We start from the raw sequence: 22,441 nt of genomic DNA on the forward strand, positions 1-22,441 counted from the left end.
ACCATTAATAGAACAAAAAGGCATCCTATAGTATGGGAGAATATATTCATAAATGACAAATCCGATAAAGGGCTGACATCCAAAATATATAAAGAGCTCACACAGCTCAACAAACAAAAAGCAAATAATCCAATTAAAAAATGGGCAGAGGGGCCGAACAGACACTTCTCCTTAGAAGAAATTCAGATGGCCAACAGACACATGAAAAGATGCTCCACATCGCTCATCATCAGAGAAATGCAAATTAAAACCACAGTGAGATATCACCTCACACCAGTTAGGATGGCCACCATCCAAAAGACAAACACAGCAAATGTTGGCGAGGTTGTGGAGAAAGGGGAACCTCCTACACTGCTGGTGGGAATGTAAATTAGTTCAACCATTGTGGAAAGCAGTATGGAGGTTCCTCAAAAAACTCAAAATAGAAATACCATTTGACCCAGGAATTCCACTCCTAGGAATTTACCCTAAGAATGCAGCAGCCCAGTTTGAAAAAGACAGATGCACCCCTATGTTTATCGCAACACTGTTTACAATAGCCAAGAAATGGAAGCAACCTGAGTGTCCATCAGTAGATGAATGGATAAAGAAGATGTGGTACATATACACAATGGAATATTATTCAGCCATAAGAAGAAAACAAATCCTACCATTTGCAACAACATGGATGGAGCTGGAGGGTACTATGCTCAGTGAAATAAGCCAGGCGGAGAAAGACAAATACCAAATGATTTCACTCATCATCTGTGGAGCATAAGAACAAAGCAAAAATTGAAGGAACAAGACAGCAGCAGACTCACAGAACCCAAGGATGGACTAACAGTTACCAAAGGGAAAGGGACTGGGGAGGATGGGTGGGAAGGGAGGGAGAAGGGGAAAGAAGGGATTAGCACACATAATGTAGTGGGCGGAGGGGATAAGGGGAGAGCAGTACAACGCAGAGAAGACAAGTAGTGATTCTATAGCATCTTACTACGCTGATGGACAGTGACTGTAATGGGGTATGTGGGGGGGACTTGATAATAGGGGGAGTCTAGTAACCATAATATTGCTCATGTAATTGTACGTTAATAATAGCAAAAAAACCCAAACAGAAAGTCTAGCTTCTCAAGTAATGAAAATGCAAAGTGAACCAGTAATGCAGTTCTGTTTTTGTGAATCAAACGAGCAAAGATTAAAACAGATAATGCTCCTTGCTTTTCAGGTGAGGTGAGGTTGACACCCTATAATCTTTTAGTGAAACGGCCTTTCTGCAAAGCGCTCTGTGCTTATCGAACGGCTCCCGTGTCTCTTTGTCAGGAGGTAGAGATGCGTGTGGAGCTGCGGGCGGGCGGGGTGTGCGGCGTGCAGGGTCCGGTGCAGAAGCAGAGCCGCGCCAACCCAGATGCACAGCCCGCGAGGACGTTCGGAGCGGCCTTACAGGGTTCCCATGCAGCGGTGAATGTGGTTTCACAGAAACTCTTTTTAGATACGTGAAAATGGCCAGAGTATAAGTAAGAACAATAGGGTATTAAACTTCATATGTAGTCTCAATTCTGTATCATTAAAACACACGTATATGTATGAATGTCATGGGATAAATTATTTCCCTCCCCAAATTAGTATGGTGAAGCCCTCACCCCCAGACCTCAGAATGTAGCTTTAATTGGAGGTGCTTAAAGTCAAATGAGGTCACTAGGGTGACCTAATCCAGTGTGACTGGGGTCCTTATAAGAAGAGGAGGTCAGGACACAGGTACACAGAGGGGTGACCTTGTGAGGACACAGGGAGAGGGTGGCGTCTACACGCCAAGGAGCAAGGCTCGGAAGGAACCAGTCTGCCGACACCCGGATCGTGGGCTTCCGGCCTGCAGGACTGAGGATGTCAATGTCTGAGTGCGTGCCGGCCCTCCTGTGAGCCCAGCACGCAGCCCCAGCAGACACGCAGCGAGCTTGCCAGGCCGGCGTGTGCACTGTGTTGTGGTGCTTCTGTCCCTTGGCACACTTTTCTGCATTCTCCAGGCTGTGTATCGGAATCATGCATTGTAATGAAGGGATTGTTAGCAGGACGGTTGCCCTGTCTGGTTAGAGAACGGGGACAACCTGGCAGAGGAGGCCCCCTTCCTATTTTGGGGGTCAACTTGGTTGCCCCTATGTTGAGAGATGTGCACCGGGGTGTATCTCATGTCTTGGGCAGCCCTGGGCCATCTGAGTCTCAGGTGCAGTGTTGAGGGGCGTGCAGGGGGGTACATGTTAGGACCTGTGAGGTGGTGGTGTGACCACCAGACAGTGACTCTGGGGCGTAGGGCAGGGCCTGTGGGGTTTTGGTCATATCCCCCAACTTTGGGGCCAAGGCTCTGGCGGGAAAACTGCTGTGGACCTGTTGAGCTCTGCTTCCTGTGGGAGGTGCAGTGTTGGAGCCGTAGTTAGAAATCTGTGTTTTCTTGGCCTCTTTTTGGTACTTGGCTCAAGGACCCTTAAACTGGCCTGTGGTGCTCAGGCCCGGCCTGCCCCCTGGTCAGTACCATGTCTGTATAACAAAGCTGGAAACAAAAGGATGGCTGGCCTCCATCTGTGAAAGTACTTTCTCAAGAACAAGACAAGTAACCCCCACGCCCGGGGCTCCTCGCATGAAGAGGATCTGTGTGGTCAACGGAAGGTGACAATAAGTGCTGAAGTGCGCACACGGGATTTTGAGGCTCGGCTTGGAGGCTCTGTGCTTCATTTCCTGCTAACTAGTGTTCATTAGGGTTAGTTCATCTTTCAGCCCAATGAGATCTAGTACTGCATTCAGATTTCCTAGCTTCCTTTGAATAAATACAGACGTTTATCATACCAGTACATTAAAACAGTCAAACTGTAAAGAAAACTGGTTAAGAATTTCAGAAAACTTGGCAAATGAATACCAAGCAACCTCTAAGTGCTTTTTACATTTTGCTCTGAATTCGAGGTGAACAGCTGCCGTGGCTCATACTCGTCTTTGGCCACGCGCAGCTCATGGCCAGCACTTCCAGAGCAGGTGCATTTCTGTGAATTTATTATATTCATGTCACATTTAGCTTTTAAAGTTGCTCTAGAAATTTGTAGGCCCATCCTCATTCAGAGCTTACACCCCCATGAAACAAATCCAGAAATTTAATAGTTCTACATAACTTTAATAAAGCTTCCAGATTCCAGCCTGGCTTATAATGCTCAGTGTGCATTGAGCATATACACCTGCGTATACGCCCCATATTCAGGGGCCAGTTTACTGCCAGGACCTGGGACCTGGGCTCTGCCAGGTGCCAGCCTCCCACAGCAGCAGGTGGCCTGGCTTAGTTTGCAGACAGCCTCTCCTGCAGACGTGCTGGAATGGCCGCAGAGATGGTTCCCCAGCCTCACTGTAGTCTGTGTGTGGAACCCAGATGCTGGGCACACGTGGCCGCCACGCCCACTCTCCCCCTCAGCCATATCAGAGGAATCCCGGCTGCTTCACCTACGGAGCCTGAAGGGGGAGCACAGTGTGGGGGTCGATGTGTCTCAACGATTTACTGGGGATGAAGAATGGACAACGAAAGCAGCCTGGTCTTTTGCAAACGGCCCAGCCAAAGTCACCGTGGGGGCTGTGACAGGAGCTGCGTGCCAGAGCAGCAGCCCGGTCCAGTTCTCCGGTCCTTCACCATCCTGTGTCGTTTCCACACTGCAGTGTGACCTTCTGTGAGTGCATTCCTTGGCTCTTCACTGTGTCATCGCCAGGAGAGGCTAGCGGCACCTTGTGCTAACCTGGCACATCACGTCTAGCCCACGGGCACAGGGGTGGCCTGCCATTTTCATCTCTCTTCGGAACTCCACCTTGGAGCGCAGTCCCAGCCAGACCGTGGCCCGTGTGAGGCTGGGACTTGTTCTCCTGGGCTCCCCCAGCGCCCGTCCAGCCCCGCCCACCCCTGGCTCCGCAGAGCTCGCGTTCAGAGGGCCCCCCGTGGTGTGTCAGGCCGCACTCCAGAGCCCGCTCATCCTTCTCGGTAAGCGGCCGTGTTTTGTGGGCTCCTGGTAGTTCACCTGGTCTGGTCCTCATTGCTGGTATGAGGAGTAGATATTTTAAACTTTGAAACTTGACCAATTTTGTAGGTGAAATGGTACATCTCACTGTGTTTATTTGGACTTATTTTTAACTTGTGCTATTGACCGTTTCTTTATGGTTTAATAGACTGTTTTTATCCTTTTCGAGTAGTTTTCTAGTTTTCAGTGGCTTACTTACATGTTTCTCATGTTGTGAGATAACCCTTTATAGATTATTTGACATTAACCCTCAGCCTGTAATATGTTCACATGTTTTTTTGATTTTACATTCTGATTTTTTTCACTTAGAGCCACTCTGAGCCTGTATGTGGCAATGTACACGGGCTTTTCCCTGGAAGGGTTTTACCTGACCTGCGTGACGAGCACGGCTGTGCGTCTCTGGGGCTGGTGCTGTGGGGCTGGTGCTATGTTATTTTCCCTGCTGTCTCCTGGACGAGTCGCCTGTGACTCCCCTGCGGCGGGGCAGCTTGGTGCAGTGGCGTGCCACCCCCTGCGCCCGTGAGGCCCTTCTGGCTGTGATGCTCCGGGGCTCCCGGGGAGAGCGAGCCCACGGGGTCCACCTTCCTTTCCACTTGGCTGTGCTACTAAGGATTTGAGTGGGGGAACCTTTTGCTGATTGATTTAAAGACCCATTCATCCCTTGAGGAATTATTTTTGACTTAATTAGATAAAGGGAGTAAATCAATTTAATGGATTGATTTATGATCAGTTTGTGTTTTCAGATTGTCATGACTCAGAAAGCTTATTCTTTGTGGAAATGTCTGCTGCCAGCCTTCTGAAAGGTAGGCATCTTTACAGAATCTTCTGACTGGAACATGGCATCCGAAAGAGGGTCTTAGCCAAAAGGCTCCTTTCCTCGTTAAGAAATAATAAGGGGCCTAAATCTTTGATGCAGTGAATGTACGTGAAGGGAAGCTTGTGTCCTCTGAGCCCGGTGAGAGGTTCTAAGTGCCACTGTGTCTCCGTGAGGTTGGACGGTCTGTGTCCTCTTGTGGGCTGGCTGTGTCTTACTTCGGACCCAAGGTGTATGGGTGAGGCAGCAGAAACAGGGTGAAGCCTGTCCATTGGGACAGTGGGACCCAGTGACCCCAGGGTCAAATGTGCATCTTGATGTCCTGAGAAACAGCACCTCCAGTTCTCAAAGGCAAGCTCAGTAACAACTAGCTTTTCAGGTCAGAGTCAGAAAGAAGGGTCCCCTTCTTTTCAGAGAAGTCTGAGCTTCTGTGGGAAGGAGGCAGTTAGAGCCTGTTTGTGATAATTGTTTGGAGGAATGCTGCCCCCAGTTTGACCAAATTCTTGTTGATTTAAGTGTTTGTTTTGCACTGTCATTAACAGAAGCAAGATAAACTTGCTATATTTACTGTCTTAAAGTCAGCAATAGTTTGGATATTTCTCCTAACTGGAGAAATTGGGATCCAATTCCTTTCAATCACAGAACATCTTGGCATAATTTTCTCCATGTTGAAGTTCTAATTGTTTGCGTGACGACTCCCTCCCGGGTCGGAAGCCACCCATTCATTCACTGGGCTCGTGTTTGTCGAGTACGTGCTGTGTGCCGGCCTCTCCCGGAGGCTCTGGGGACATGGAGAGGAAGGTGGATGTGGTCTGCTGCTGAGGAGCTCTTTCTGTAGTGGGGGACAGAGCAGACAAGTGACGGCATAGCTGGGGTGACGCGGCTGGAGGAGACAGGGCAGGCAGAGCAGGATGCTGGCGTGCTGCCACGTGTCCTTCGCCGCGTGTGGTCCAGTGCCTGGTGTTTCCTGGGTGGAATCCAGCTGTGCCCCGGCAATGTGCGCACTTTCTGGAGAGGCCCCTGTGGTGGGGCCCGACCTCTGTGGTTGGTGGGGTCTGGTTGGGAGCATCCCACGGCCTTTGGTCTTCGCTTCCGCAGCGCTGTCCCCAGATCACAGGCCTTCTCCACCCCACCCCCATGCTCACACGTGCCCGAGTGATGACTTACTTTAAGCACAGATGTCCCCAAGGGCTGACATCCGTCACTCCGTCACTGACTGTCTGCTGGTGTCTGTGGGCTGCAGGTTTTCAGCCACGGAACAGAATTGGTAACTAAGATGGGGGCTTAGTCTGTAACCTTGAGCTGGACATTATTTATATTAGAATTAAACATTCCTCTGCTAAGCCAGTTTGATCATAACATTAGTTGTTTTTGCTGAGCCAGAGAGTTTTATGAATTTAGTGTTGAGTTGTGATGCCTCTTTCACCAAAGCAGGATGTTTTTCTCTGCATTGGAACCCAAATCTGTAATTAAGTGCTAAAATCTCCATCACCAAGTGTCAGGGTTTCAAATCTAAAACTCCCAAGCTGGGCAGAGCGAACGATTGGACCATAGGGCGATTCCTGCTTGCTTATAAAGAAGAGAATGTTTCTGCTGACCAGCTAACCTCCTAATTGTGTGAAGGGGTTTACTGCATGCCTTGTGCAGGGCGGGCGGTTCGTGTGGCTGGGGCACCACAGCCAGTCCCCTCCCAAGCCTGGCCCGGCTCCTCCCCCTGTGCCTGTGCCTGTGCCGTGAGACTGGTAGCTAAACCATGTCGGGGACCCCTTGACACGACCAGCACCGTTCACGTCTGGGGCGTCCCCCCTTGGGTCTGCAGTGGGGGAGGGCTCAGCTGTGTGTCAGGCCTTCCTGCTTTCCAGCCGCACCCTGTGCTGCCCTGGCCATTTCCACGCTGGTGCTGGTGACTCCTGGGGGTGGTGAGTGCTGTCTGGGCAGAGGAGGCAGGGAGAAGCGAGCCCCGGGGACCCAGAGCTCAGGTGAGCTCGCGGCAGTGACAGGCGCTGTGGCCATGTGACAGGAGGGGGTGCGAGCTGTGCCCTATGTCTGAGGGGCTGCTCTTCTCTGGGAGCTGCCCTGTGAGTCAGGACCCCCAGGGGGCTCTGTGGGCCGCCGCTGGCTCCTCCCGCCTCTCCGTGCCTGGGTCGCCGCTCGGGAGGGGCACAGACTTGTTACAGGGACCCAGGGGTTGGCCCGGCCCTGCTGTCTCCTAGCCCATTACTCACCTGCAGGCCCCCTGTCTGTCAGATGGGGGTATGACCTTGGCGGCCCATTTTCAGGGCAGCGGCCCAGCACCAGGGGACGACCATCGCGTCACTGCTGCCTGGTTTGCTGTCCTGGTGGGCAGCCCTCATCAGCACAGCGTCCTGGCTTTGGGCCAGTCAGCCTGTCTGCTCCTTTGTAACACTGACCCTGCTGTCTTCTGGATGTGGGTGCTTGGTCAGGACATTTCTGCTTTTTACTGCCTAAGACAGGTTTTTGGATATTTCAGAGTTGCCATTACATCCCCATGTGGTTTTCTCCTTGGTAGGCTGAATATTCTCCATTCTTTTATTAGTTCCCTGTATCCAGCCTTCCACCCACCCACTTACCTATCCATGCAGCCATCTCCCCACCTACCCATCCACCTACGCACCCACCCAGTCTGGTTGGGCTCCCAGACTCCCAGTGATTGTGCTGACTGTACAGTGCTGTTCACACTGTGTGGGAGGGCCGGCAGTCCCCCAGCCTGGTCATTCTGACCCCCAGACACCCACCAGCTTCTCAAGCCGTTTGCATGGGCAGCACCTCTGCCCTTGGGAACCTCTTCTCTAGGGATACTTATCTGTGGAAACAGACCTTAAACTAGGGCCTTAAACTCACTATCCCAATGGCTTAAACAGTATTTTTTCCTTATTGCAAAAATTGTTAATTGTGAAATTCGTGTTCCCTTTTTACTCTGTGCCCTTCTGCAGAAATCAGAGCCTGACAGGGTTGCACTCTGCCCCCCACCCTTTTTGTCCCAGGCACCCTTCTGGCAGTGTTCTTTGCATGCATGTGTATACTGACCTGCATAGGTGCAGTTTTTGATATAAATGGAATTTTTGATAAAGACGGGATAATTTTTACAAATGCTTTTTTAAACAGTAGTATGGCAGGGCAGAATTCTCCAAGAATTCACTTAAATCATCCCCCAAAGCCCGTGATCTAAGAAGGCAAGTGAGATATTTCACATCAGATGTCTGTTTTCACGTCCTGTGCCTTCATGTTCAGGTGTGGTCCACTCTGGGCCGCTGGTCTTCTGCCCGAGGGTGTGGCAGTGCCTTCTCCGCCCCCGCCCGGCGCCCGTGGGGTGGCCTGTGCGTTTGTTGCCGCCTGCTACCTGAGGTGCCCACCTTTCTCAGTGGGTGTCCCCGGGGTGCAGGGCCTGGGCCCTGAAGGTAAGGTGAGGAAGTGGGCCTGGGTGTGGCTCTGAAATAGCATTACCTGTGCAGCTGTTGCTGTCCACTTGTGATCAGAGGTTAAAGTAACACAGAAAATTAGCTGAATTTCAGATGAAACAGGGACGTTTAAATTCCATTGCTTTTAATAATGTGGTTTGGCATAAATGTCACCTCAGAGAGACCCCTGTACCCTTCCCTGTCCTGGCTTCTAGTCCGGTCAGCCCTGCCCTGCTAGGGGGAGGGTGTGACGGGACTGCAGTCCAGGGAGCCGTGTGCATCCCCACCTCCCGTCACAGCGGCTGCCTCAAGGCAGCTTGTGGGGCGTCTCCATGGCTGGGTAAAAAATAGCTGAGCCCCTGTCGCCAGGGCCCTGGGGGGTGTCTGCAAGCCCCTGTCGTGCTGGCCGTGTGGAGTCCTGCTCTAGGCCCTGCCCTCAGCTTGCAGGGTCCCTTTGATTTTGACCGTGGTTGACCAGCCTTCCTTCCTGCAGAGCAGCCCGGCTGCCCCCCATCATTTATGGGGCACACTTGTAGGAGCCAAGTCTGCCCAGTGAGGCGCCACTCCAGTCCTTGGGGGAGCTCCCTTGTGGGCCCCACTCAGGCTCCCCCACTCCTCCCACCCCATGCCTCAGAGGGGGCAGCGTTGTACCATAGGAGCCAGATAGGTGAGTTAAAGCCTGTCTGCCTGTGGGCCATCTCAGAGTCCTGACCTGAGGACTTCTTCTGGCCCTGCCAGGTGACCGAGCAGGTTAGCCTCCGACCCGCGGAACCTGTGCTGAAGTGCTGACTTTGCTCTCAGTTTGGGCAGGGCTGCACCCCCCCAGGAACCTCAGGTGCCCCGCCTCCCATGGGTGCCCCCAGGTGCCAGCCAGGGGCCTGTCCCTTGGTTCTGACTGTGGCCGCAGCCAGGGCCTCCGGAGCCCTCTGTGCTGCCCTCCGTGTGCCGTCACCCATGTCAGCGTTTTCCCTGGGCGGGCGTGTGTTTATCTCCTTCTGACCAGGAGGGTCATTCCTGTTCTATTGGCTTTTCGCAGACATATTAGCATAGGGGTTCTCCCAGCTGAATGCCATGACTTCATCACACTGAACAGTGACAAATGCCTGTTTTGCAAAATGACACCTAAAACAGCCTGCCGACATTTCCCTGGGTGAAATGATAAGCCAGCCAAGCAGACCAGGAAACCCCATGGAGCCTTGCATCTGCCTCGCCAGCAGCCTGCCTCCTGCTTCTCCGCAGCCTAGGAGAGGGGCTCGGGGCCTCATCTCTGTCCCCCTGTGAGGATGGCTGAGGAAATGACTCGGTGCTTTGAAGGCCCTCGGAAGAGAGCGTGCTGACGGAGGGCCTCTCACGGGGAGTCCTCGTTGCCTGCTCAGTCCCCTAGTTTGGTGGCATGCGGATCGATTCCCCTGAAGCCACTCACTGACTGTGACTGGGCCACTCACACACAAGTCTGCGGGCTTGATCTTGCAGCAGGAAAGGCTTTGTGAGGAGTGGGCCTCACAGTGCGTGGGGACGGGCCCTCGGGAGACCTCGTTTCCGCATCTGTGAACTGGGGGAGATGATGTTTCTGCTGTGGCTGCTTCAGGGAACGCGGGCGCCGGCACCTTCCCACAGGGTCCTGGTGGGGCTCCATCAGTGGGTGCCCTCAGGTCAGACACCGGTCTCCAGGGCAGAAGAGTTCTGAGGCCAGGTGCCTGGTGGCAGGGCGGTCCCCGAGTCATCCCCAGGAGGGCCCAGCTGGTGACTCCCCTCTGCAGGAGGCTGACCCGGACGCCTTCTGCAGTTCTCACCTTTCTGATTCTGCTGCAGACAAAGAACAGAGTGGGGGGGTTGTTCGTGAGTCTTCTGTGGCCACATGCCTCCATGTGAGTCGGGCGGAGTCAGGCCGTCCTGAGGAGGCAGTTGGAAGGGTGGCTGAGGAAGCCTGGGTGCCCGAGTTCTCTGTGGGGAGTGAGGACCAGGCCCTGGGACCTGGCGGTGCGTCCATGTCCTCCAGCCATCCCCCCCAAGGACTGACACTCGGTGGGCCCACTGTTTTTGAGCCCCATTTTCCAAGGGGCCCAGTGGTGGTGATAATGGCACTGTGACGAGGGTGAAAAGAGGTAATCTGTCTGAAACGTGGAGGAGCGCCTGGCGTGCCGCGGCCGCCCAGCGATGCTGGCCGTCACAGTCATGGCCATTCTGACCCGCCTAGAATTTTCTAGTATTCTCTGGGCTGACGTGTTTCTTTTCTGAAGGAACGTTTTCCTTGCAAAGATGCTGTGTACATTTGCAAAATAAAACAAAAGTAAGTAAAATTAAAAAAATAGGAAACACAATTTTTTAAACATTTATGAGTGTTATGCTGGATGATAGCAATTTTTGTAAGGGTCTAAAATTAGTTTGCTCAGATGACTGAGAAGCCATTTTAATTACGCATCTGTTTTGCATTTTAAAACTTTAAAGTTATTTTTTTCTCATTAGGATTTGGTCCTTGAAGAAGAAATTATTTAGAGCACTATTGCTTGTTCTTTCACACACCCTGTACTCCTGTTCTCTTGGGTATTTGCTCACAGTGTAGATGTATTTACCCAGTGTGGTGGTTCAGGAGCCCTAACCATGGAAACAGGTTTTTAAAGGAATTATTACCAAATGAATATGTGAATATATTAAAAGGAGGAATTTGAAAAATCTTCAGATCTGTTAGGAATGAGCAATATATTTAAGTTCTCTCCTAATAGGATGTGGAATGCCTGACAAGCAATAATTTATAATATATTAATTATGTTAATTGGAGAGGATTCAGAATATTAATTATCTGCAGCTAATTAGGTATTGAAATTGGGAGCCAGTAAGTGATGAGGTGGAAGATGTTGCACGCCCTCCAGTCAGAGCGGGACCGATGGGACGGGGCTGGACGGCAGGGGGCTCTGCGCGGCTGGGTTTGTTCTGTGCACTAACCGCTGTTTGTCTTCTCCATGCTCTGTGCACCCAGAGGAGGAAGGTGTGGATGTGGCTGACGTCTCCCGCGTGCCCGCCGAGGTGCTGCGCGACGTGGAGGCCGACACGTACTGGTGCATGAGCAAGCTGCTGGACGGCATCCAGGTGAGCCCGGGGCTGGCCTCGCGGCACACAGCCTGCTACCTTCTGAGGCCCGCATTTCTCTGGCTGGACTAGAACCTGCCCCTCAGGGTTGACCAGGTGTGGGAAGTACCATGTGCATGTATGTGTGTGTGAGGCTGCACCCTGGTTCTGAGAGTTCCCGCTGGAGGGCACGGTGCAGGGCCCTGAGGGGTAGGGCTGGCCTCTGCACGGTGGACACAGCCTCCTTGGCCCGCTGCCTGGACTCTGGGCGGCACGAGCGCCACACGTGGGCTGTTGTCAGTAAGCGGTTCCCTTGTCCGTACATGATGAACTGTTTTCAGAGCCACCTGCGCCTGAAAGGCGTTGGGTTAGGGCCTTATCTGTGGCACGGGGGCCTGTGATCAGCCGGCCCCACCGTTCCTGCCGGCCCTGCCAGGGATCTGAGTGCTGGTATGTGGCCCCAGAGGGAAGTGCCGGCTGGAGGGAGCCTGCTCCCCGAGGCTGGGGCTCTGCTGGACTTGGGGTCAGCTGGCTCTATGGCTGGGTTCTGTTCAGAAAAGCCATAGGTCTCCCAGGGCCACGATGATTTTGTGGAATAGTTTCGGGGAGGGATCCTACCCAGTGTCCGGGAGGATATCACTGGCAGGCGGAGAGCAGCAGCCGAGGCCCGGAGACCTGGCATGGCAGCAGGAGGCCCAGGTAGGGGGACGGCCCTGCAGTGGGCGTGGGGCATCTTGGGCTTATTTTGTACCCACACACTTTTCCTAGACACCTGCTTGGTGCTGGGTGCTATGCCCTCCCGGGACAGCGGGGGCCTCTTGAGGAGCTCAGCGAGGGGTGGGGCAGGCTCCCAAGGGCGGCGTCAGGAGCGTGCCCTGTGCTCCAGGAGGCCCAGGCGTGGGCCAAGGGGGACCTGGCAGGCAGTGGAGGGGACAGCCCGAGAAGGGTTTTGGTTGATGGATGTGTTCTGAGGGGCTTCATGTCTAAGGTTTATTCTGGCCCCTTGCTTGTGGGGGGTCTATCACGTAGATGACTGCCATGGGATGGAGGCTGTGTGGGTGTCTGTGCACCCTGCCAGGACCCTGTGTCCCAGGTGAGGGGGGCGCCTCCACCCCGACCACGGGATGGAGTCTGTGTGGGTGTGTGTGCACCCTGCCAGGACCCTTTGCCCTAGGTGAGAAGGGTGCCCCCACCCTGAGCGGGGAGGGGTGGGGCTGCACCTCCCGTCAGGCTCCGGCCCTTCTAGAGCCCCTTTCATGCTGCCGTTCCTGATGCCATCAGCAGGAGAGCTGCAGCTAAGCTTCTCGATCTGAAATGGCCCAGTACGGCTTTTATAAGGGATGGTCTAGAGACTTAGGCCCTGCGGTTTGGTCTGAGTGAATTAGCTGGAATGACTGTGTTGAAGGAAATGGTGTGGGTTCCTGTGGCTGGTAACTTAGGGGTTGAGCGAAAGCAGAGGCCCCTCCCGGGACTGGAGAACAGAAGCCTTGGCTCTGAGAGCCAGTCAGTGCCTCCTCACGACTCGTGTTGTGTATTGTAAAGAAAGATACCCGCTGGAGCACGTTTTGGCCCAAGTGTCGGTTCGTCATTTTCCTACATTGTTAATGTTTTCATATTTTTTAGCCTTCTTCCCAAAACTTGAGATTTTTTTCCCCCTTAGAAAAAGGATTGAATTATCATGTGAAACATTATAAATTTCAATGTCACTTTTGTAATTGAGAGTGATGGAATTTCTGCCGTTGAAATACAAGAATATCCCACTTCTGTTTGTAAATAAAATCAGCTCTGCAAGGGAATCGATGCCGACTTTTCATTTTTCACCCGAGGTTCATCGTCTGATGAAAGGTTTCTTGGCAGGGTGGCACGGAGGGCACATGCTTCCCCGGTGCTTGGGTGTGCCGTGTGCAGCGGACCGTGGTGGCCATCCGTCCATCTTTACTTGGTTATGACTGATTCCAAGTGGTCCTCACTTGAGCAGAAGTTCAGGGGTGCCAGTCTTACTGCCGCGGGTGCCTGGGGAGATCTGCTGTGGTTCCCTGAGGGAGGTCGTCCCCAGAGACCCAGGCGGGCTCCCTGGCTGTTGGTAGTGTCTGCAGGTACCGCCGCCACCTTCCGTGGGGAGACGGATGTAAATCCAGGGGGAGCGCACTGGGTTGCCGGCCCTCCAGGGCTGCGAGCGGCCGTCTGTGGTTCTGCCTCTGCGTCCTGGCTGCCACTCCTGGCCCCACCCTCTCCCTCCGCTCTGCTCAGAACGGCTGGAACCATCCTCCTTAGGCACCTTCTCAGCACATTGGTGCCCTGGTTGAAAGCAGCAGGGTTGAAAGCAAAAAGTCATGTTCGTCGGTGTCCCCCTATCTCCTAAGAAGAAGCTGTCAAGCCCAGAGTGGCAGATAAAAGTTCCCCCAAATTTGGTTTGGTGTTAAGTGCAGACATCCTGCCTGGCCTTTAGCTGTTCCCTGCCCTTTGTGAAGTTGGGTGTATTTAGCACCTTGTGCTCAGAGCTCTGCCAGGGGCTTCGGGACCCAGAGTCCCTGGGCTGACTTGTCAGGAGGACGGCAGGACTTCCTGGGATGGGTCGGCAGTCGTAGTGTGGACGACGGTGAGGAGACGATGGCCAGCGGGTGTCAGGCTCATTGGCACTCAGCCTCACAGCAGAGCAGACGTCGCGCAGCTGCACACGGAGCTGAAGCCACTTGCCCAAGGTCCGAGGGCTTGTGTGGAGTCCCCATTTAGCCCTGGAGCCTGTGGTTTTCTACTCTTCTTTCCACTGTCTCCAGCTGAAATAAGCAGAAATGAGTTTCTTTTTGCCATAGACCTTCTAGAGGACAGACACCTGTCTGTTGCGCTTTCTCGGTGGGAGTGGTTCTGCACTGGATCCCCTCGGGGCCTCAGTCCGAGACTCTGCAGTCTGTGTTTGGCCGGAGCATGGCGAGTGCCCGCCGTCTGCCAGTGCTGCGTGCATCACCATCCCTTGCTGGCCCCTAGGGGCAGGGGTGCTGGGAAAGGAGTGGTTGGCGCAGTGCTGGGCAGGAGCCTCTGGTTCCAGGGCGACGGCAAACCAGGGAAAAGAACAAGCCAGCCCCCTGCCCAGCAAGTGCTGGGACGCTCGGGGTGACACTGACCAGAAATTGTCTAGGTGCACAGCTGGGCTCCGGAACAAGGCTGTCCTCCCTGAACACGGGACGATGAGCCACAAGCCCGCTCTGGTGAGTTTGAGGGCGGTCATCAGGCACAGCGATGGCCAAGAGTTGAGGTCCCACTGCCCTGGCATCAAAGTAGGTCCAAACTGGTCCTGCCCAGGGAAACCCAGGTGCCGCCCGGGAGCAGAGGTGAACCGGCTCTCCTGGGGAGGCCTCCCCAGCTGCGTGCCTCAGGCCTGCCGTGCGTTCTGAGCGAGCGCTAGGAGTGGAGAGCTTTTACTCATGGAGTTAATTCTGTCCATGTTTACCCTGTTAGGTCCTCAGACTGAGATACTGAAATATTTACTAATTTATTTTAAAATAACAATGATGAACCCATATATGCTGTTATAAGTAATGTATTTTTGTGACAAATTAATAGTTTCCAAAGCAGAAATATTTAGTGAGAAGAAAGACACCGGTTTACTTTAAAAAGAAAATAAAACCTCTTTACTGTCTAGCTTAATAGAAGACAGCTGAGTTCTTGCCTAGCTTCTACACTCAGTCTGCTGTATTAGGGCTTTTTTGGTTGGCATATGTGAAGAAAACAGGCCACCACAGATAGGTAATTGGAAAGGGAGGAGCATTCTAATAGCTCTTTCAGATAATCGCGGCGGATGTTTTCCCCTTAATACTATAGCACAGGTTAACAAACACTGGATTCTTAAAGGCTCCATGTCACGGGAAATCTGAAGCCGTATCAATGACCACTTTGTGACACTTGTGACACATTAAATCCACTGGCCTGTCTTACATTTTGAGTGGGTCTTTTGCCCACTTAAGTTTCTGTGATGCCAGACACTGGTCATTTGCAGAATATCGGGTGGCCGAGGTTTGCAGACCCTCTAAATGCTGACCTGTCCGTCGGCGCTGACAGCATCAGGAAGCCACGTTTGCCGGTGTGGCCCCGTCTCATGAGAGGAAGCGTCAGGCCCAGAGTGGTGGATAAAAGTTCTCCAAAATTTGAATTTTTGGCTTCAAAGCTCAAATACTATTACAGGCAACAAATACTGCCAGTTGTCTTCCTTGAAGTGATAGGCTAACTTTGTTCACTTTTGGGAAAATGTCTGCCACATGCCCAGGTCTGAACGACCCGTTTGCCTGTTAGTTGTTCGTTCAAGCAAAGATGTCTCCTGACGGATGCTCTGTCCCGCTCACAGCTCAGGGGCACCCAGGGCATTTCTGTACAAGCCCAGGTGCTTTCTGTGTCCTTCCCAGTCGCTGCACAGAATATTGAAAAGATGTTTACTCAGGGTTCAGATGTACACACTGTTAATCATAAAATCAGGAACTTTTCCTGCTGCACCAAGGCCATCCTTAAGTGAAGTTGCCTTTTCTATTTAAAGTGTGAGTGTGTGGCATTAAGGATAAGTGTGTTGGCACTGCCTGGATTCTTGCCTTCATGCCAAGGTGCCAGCATGTCTACTCACCACTTCCGTGCCGTTGGTATAAATGTCAACGTCTTTGGACTAGTGTGAACACGATTCCGATTGCACAGATAGCTTGGAAGGGCCTCCAGGACCCCCCGCAATTGGCAGGACCACCACGGAGAACTGCTGCCCCAGGGGGGCGCTCTCATGGCATAGGCCTTGGGGTTTTCTCATGCAAAGGCCCCCAGATGAGCCCACAGAAGGAAAGGCGCAGGTGCACCAAGCGTGAGCATTGCTGGTGCTGTGATGAGGGGGTGGTGCACCCCAGGGGCTTGAGAGCCTGGGGACCAGCGATGTGAATGGAACCAAAAGATAGGTGGGTTCCAAACACTCAGGGGCTTAAAATGAAAACAAGACTGAGAAAAGAACTCACAGATTTGAAAAAATCTAACAGAACTTCTATCAACCAAAATCAGAGTCATTAAAATTTACAATTCATTAGACATGGTGGAAGAGAGAATTAGTTAAAATAGAATGGGAAGTTACTGAGTGGGCACAGCACAGAGGTAATAAAAATGAGAGAGAGAGTGAGAAATGGGTCCAGAAAGAGAGATGGCTGTGGAGGAAAGCCAGATTCATCAGGTCACGGCCAGGCGTTCCCCAGCACCAATGAATGACATTGCTGCTCATATGCGATGCACAGAACACGTCTCAAGAAAGAGGAATGAAAACGCCAGAACTAGAGAAATGGGAGAGAAGCCATGGAGTACAAAAGATAAGAGAAAGCCTCCCAGGAAACGCCAGTGACCTGCAAAGGAGACATTCAGATGGGCAGTTGGGAAACAGTTTGCGGTGGAAACAGGACTGGTGTTCCAGAGAATAGCAACTGTCAAGCCAGGTTAGGTTTAAAAACAGAATCCAGCTATATGCTACTTGAGGACACGCACCTGAAATGTGAGATCACGGAGGCGGGACAGTGTTGGGAGAAACGCAGCAGATAAATATGAACCGTAGTAATAGTTCTGTAGTGGGCAGCTCTTAAAAAGCCATTAAATGAAACAGATCTCAAGGCAAAAACATTACTTAGGGTCAAGACTGTCACTGCCTGGGGGTCAGTATACCAGGGGAGATACAGTCCCGGCCGTGTACCGTGACGTTCCGTTCATGTATACTAAGTATAACTTGTGAATGGGTGTTGAGGGGGACAGGAGAGGGAAAGGGATTCGGCACAGTTGTTAGAAGACATTGTCAGCGCCAGATGCTAGTCTCAGTTCTTTTAATTTATTAACTTGTTTGTGTTACCTCCGTCCCCTACAGCATGTCTGTCAGGCGCTTTTCCTATGTGACAAGTAAGCTGCAGAGTGGGGGTTCAGACCTCAGTCTGGCTCCAGCTTCCCTGCCTCCAGTGATGAGCAGAGTTTGTAAGGTTATGGAACATTTGTACCACAGAGGTAGTAAGCTTGGGCTACTGGCCACGGCCAGGACGCTGTATCCTTCACGTTTCCAGCCGACATGGAATACTTAGGAAAATGGCCATCCCAGCAATGACCAGGGAGCCACACAGGCCAGGGCGGGGCCTCTGTGACGGGGCCCACCCGGACTGCTCAGGGCAGAGGAGAGTGGGCCAGAGCCCAAGGCTGGGTGGCCGACTCAGCCTTCGGTGGTTCTTGAAGGGCCATTGTACTGTGGCCCTCCCCAGACACTCAGGCTGGGCCACTGGTTGATGGATTGGTGTTCTCCCCACTGTGTTTGTTTAGGGGACACTCTCTCTATTGAGGGGCATTGGAGAAGCAGCTGTACTTCCAGGTGTAGTGGTCTTTTGGGGAAGACTCAGTTCATGAAGCCGCTCCTGCAGCCCCAGTGAGGGGAGGTCGCTGACGCAGCTCTCGGGACGGCTCACCGGGCCCAGCATGTGGCCGCCCTCCGTGCAGAAGCCATGCCGTGGGCTCCCGCTGTGTGTCTTTGGAGCTTCGATAGTGGGTCATCCTGAGCTGGGGACAGTTCCCGGGCTCCCCCCTCAGTTGTGTGCCAGCTCTGATTATTAGGTACCTTGTGGAATTCCAGAAACTTGAACGGGAGGGTCTCATTGTGCACATCCCCCTGTTTTGCTCTCTGGGCTGGGGAGCTGCCTGCACAGGTCGCAGGTGCCCTGCTGTGGGCCAGGCCAGGCGGCAGCCTGCAGTGGGAGGTGGAGGTCCTGGCATGAGCGGGCATCCATCCGTCCATCCTTAGGCAGAGTAGGTCCCTGCTCAGGCCCCGGAGTGGGGAGGTCAGTTTTTCCTCAGGACCCTGGGAGGGTGATACCAGAGATGTAATTTTTAAAGATAATTTAGGGGCCGCTGTTTCTCCCCATGGCTTTGCTGCTTGTCTTTCTGACGCTCTCTGGTATCAGTAGCTACCTTCTGGGGGTTGTTGGTATGGGTCCCAGAAGTCCGACTGAGGTCTGTTTCTCTACAGAGGACCCCCTCCGGCAGGCTGTGGGCGGTGGGCCCGAGAACGGGCCTCCAGCGAGGCTCCGTGCTGGCGCCGGCTGCCTGCCCGGGGAGGCGGGCATCCGGCTGGAGGCTCCCGGGCACAGGAGGCCCTCCTAGGCTTTTAGGGGATTGTTCTTGTGCTTTGCCAGTCTTCTCATTTCACTAACAACGCTAACGCCAGGTTGTCAGCGAGCTATTACTTCTTGAATTACGGCTTCCATATTTGCCTACCCTGAAGTCAAACTATTACTCTTAGACTCATTACTTAACAGGACAGCCTCTTTGAGGAGAAAAGAGCATTGCCTTTTATAATTAGTCATTTACATTTCCTTTCCTTGGGGAAGAATTACTCAATTCTGAGAACTGGTTAGTGGCATGCAAGTGATGGGAATATTGGGGAAAGTGACTATATTATTTTGGAACTTGTCAGAGAAAAGGCTGGAAATGTGGTGGCCCTGTGACTCGTCCAGAGGCAGGCTGGGCACCACCAGACTGTGACTGGGGCAGGAGTGGACGCTGTCTTCAGGGGGTCGTCCCTCAGGCACGGCTGCTCTGGGTGAGCCATTGGAGATGATTCCAGCAAGGAGGAGAGAGATGGGAGGCCAGGGTCCTCGCAGGAGCCGGAGAGGCCCGTCCCCTGGGAGAGCTGCCCAGTGTGAGTATGGAAGTCAGCTTGGGCTCCTTGGAAAGGTGCTTAGACAGCAGACCAGGGTGGTCTGAGGCCTGGGGATGCCATTATTTCCCAGCTAAGCGCAAAGAACCTGCTAAACAGAAGGCCCAAGGGCTGCTGGCCTGTGGCTCGGAAGGCGACTTGCTTGGCCCTGGCCTGGCTTTTGTCATTCACATTAATAGCCTTCACCCCGGAGGGCAGAGGGGCTGCCACGTGGGCAGACAGAAAGCTGGGCCTGTGCCATGCCCCGTGGAAGCAAGAATGCGTGAAAGAAGCCCCTTGTCTCTGTAACCATGTTCCTGCCTCAGACCCCAGGGGAGTCATGCTGTGAGTGTGGAAGAATCTTTGGACGTGATTTTAGAGCCCCAGGCAATAAAATTGAGGAGTCTTGGCAATTTCTAAAATGAAAGATTTATTAAATAGACAAGAATGTGTGAGTTACTGGGCTGCAGCAGAAGATTCATTAACAAGTTATCGAGCAGCAAACAAAAATGAAAATTAAAAATATTCAATTCTCAGTAGCACTGAAAAATGCAAAAGTCCACGTTGTTGCCTGACTGAATAGTCCCTTCCTTTTGGTTACCAAGTAGTACTCCATCGTACAAATATATTACAGTTTGTTTTCCATCCTTTCGGTGGAAGCCCAGGCCGTTTCCAGTCTTTGGTTGTTAGGAATGACGTTCCTGTTAACAGTCGTACATGCTGTCCTGCTGACATTTATGTCTCTTGGGTCAGTGCCTAGAAGTGGGCTTGCTGGGTCATGGCATAGTGGTTTATTTCATATTTATGCAAACAGCCAGATCTTTCCACCAAATCAGTTTTATTCACCCATCAGCAATGCTGCGTGTTCCATGTCCTCACCAACACTGCATTGCCCTGTTCTCTGTCTTTATGCTGGATAGCCAACTTTTGTTAAGATGTATGTGTATATCTGTGTGCTTATCTGTACATACATACATATCTCTATACATGCATATGTGTGTATATATATATATATGCATACATCTCTATATCTATACATGCATATCTATATATATATGCATACCTATCTCTATACATGCATATCTGTATATATATACATACCTACCTGTATAGATACATATCTATATATATATATACACACACACACATACATACCTATCTGTATGCATGCATATCTATCTATATATATATATACATACATATCTCTATACATGCATGTATGTCTGTATACATACATAAAAACATTTGTAGTTAGAGACAGAATGAAGATTTTTTTCCCAAGTTAATGGCTTCTCAGTTCATTTTTTTAAAACAATGTCCTCTGATGAGCAGAAAGCTTTAATTTTGATGAAATATAACTGATCACTTTTGTGGTAATGTTTTTTTTGTGTGTGTCCTAACTAAATATCCTTTGCTTACCCTTAGGATGCCAGGGTATTGTCCTATGTTTTTCTTCTAGAAGCTTTAGAATTTTAGTTTTACTTTTAGGTTTATCATCTAGCTTGACTTAATTTTTCTATATGCTGTGAGGAAGGCATCATTGTGCATTTACAGATTTCTTAATACAGCACTATTTGTTGAAAACAGTTTTGTTTTGTTTCCAAAATAGATTGCTTTGGCATCTTTTCTGAAAAAAGTGTAAATATGTATTTATTTCTGGGCACTTTGTTCTGTTCCATTCATTTCAATGCATCTTCATGCCAATACATACTGTCTTAATAAATGTAGCTTTCCTTAGAGTTTGGTAGGTAAATCCTCTAACTTTGTTCTTTTAAAAAAAATTGTCCTATAGTTTTAGTCCTTTGTATTTTTATATGAAGTTTATCATTAGCCATTTCCTACCAAAAGGGCTTAGAAAAAGCCATAGGAGCTGGGATGTGAATGAAATTATATAGAATCTATATGTCTTCTAACCTAGATATTCTTTAATTTGTCCTTACAAACATTTTGTACTTTTCAGTATATGGGTTTTGCTCATATTTGGTTAAATTTATTCTAGTTTTCTTTTGTGCTACTTTAAACAGCATAGCTTTGTAAATTTATATTCTTTGATTTTTATTGCTGGTATATGCAAACACCATCGATTTTTGTAAACTGATATAATTTCCCAGCTACTACATTGTTGCATAACACATTACTCCAAAACTTCCTGACTTAAAGCAACTATTTTATTATGCTCACAGATTCTGTGGGTCAGGATTTCCATCAGGGCATCTCCTGAATTGGTTATAGATGCATCTGGAGTTTCGGGTGGGAAGACTTGAAGGCTGGCACAAGTTGTGTCCAGGGGCTGGAATCATCTGAACTCTGACTCGTTCAAGTGCCTGGTGCCTGGGTTTGGAGAGGACAGCCCTCTCAGGGCCTGCCATGTGGCTCTCCATCCTCGCAGAACAGAGGCCCTCGGATGGCTGCACTTCGTACCTAATGGTTCTGGGCCTCCAGTAAGACGGCCAGCAAACAAGGAGTGAGTTGCATTTTCTGTGGTTGAGCCTCTGAAGTCCCAGAGCACCACCTGCACTGCACTCTGTTGGCTGACGCAGTCACACGCCTACCCAGATTCAAAGAGCAAAGTCTGACTCCGTCTCGTGATGCAGGAGTAGACTGATCACCTAATGAAAAGCCTGTGGGCGAGGAGATACTGTTATGGCCACTTTGGGGGAAGGGTCACGCTTTGTTTCTGGTGATCTTGCTAAATTCACTTCTTAGTTCCAGGAGCTTTTTGGTAGATAGATGCCTTAGGATTTTCTGAGTTGCAGTCATGTCATCTGCAAATAGAGTCTTACTTCTTTCTGTACGGTATGTGTGGCTTTTCTGGCCTTTTGAGCTGTCAGGGTCCTGAACCACAATGTTGAATAGAAGTGACGAGGGCAGCGGGTTTTGCCTCCTTCTAGATACTGACGCGGAGAGTGAGGCGTTCAGGTTCACGCCGTTTAGCATGATGTTAGCTGTTGGCTTTTTGTAGATGTTCTTTATCAGACTGGTTGTTCTTTATCAGGAATTTGACAGTGCAAGATCCACAGACAAGGAGTCTACATATTTAATTAGCACCCTGCTTTATTTTGATAGGTCTTTACATTTGAGGAATATTTGTTTATAATGGTATAAGAGAGGTTAAGGGGAGAATTCTTAAGACTTGGTGGAAGAAGAGCTGGAAGACAAATTATAGTTTGTTGAGGCTTTAAAAACTCATAAATTCCTATTTTGTCAAATGCTTTTTCTTCTGTTTTATATGATCATACTATTTTTCTTATTTTGTTAATGTAGTGAAGGACATTAATTTTTGATTGTCAAGCCAATCTATGTTAGCTTTTTCCTATGTTTGTAGATTTTCCTTGGTAATATGTATTTAAAGATTTTCATGTCCTTGCCCATGAGGAATATTATATTCCATTTTCTCTTCTTCCAATGTCTTTTTTTTCCTCCTGCTTAGCATTAAGGAAATGGTAGACTC

At 50.9% G+C, this 22,441-nt stretch overlaps 1 protein-coding gene across 8 annotated transcripts in view; it reads left to right on the forward strand.

Annotated features, from left to right (window-relative positions):
• The window catches only part of TBC1D22A (TBC1 domain family member 22A), a 400,381-nt gene that overhangs the window by 154,729 nt on the left and 223,211 nt on the right, over positions 1 to 22,441 (forward strand). For all 8 annotated transcript variants that reach the window (XM_073214063.1, XM_073214060.1, XM_073214061.1 and 5 more), the window contains one exon: positions 11,227 to 11,336. In XM_073214063.1, the coding sequence (XP_073070164.1) occupies positions 11,227 to 11,336 (110 nt within the window). The remainder of the gene's footprint in view (positions 1 to 11,226; positions 11,337 to 22,441) is intronic.

The sequence above is a fragment of the Manis javanica genome, chromosome 10 (genome assembly GCF_040802235.1).
Source record: "Manis javanica isolate MJ-LG chromosome 10, MJ_LKY, whole genome shotgun sequence".
Lineage (NCBI taxonomy): Eukaryota > Metazoa > Chordata > Mammalia > Pholidota > Manidae > Manis > Manis javanica.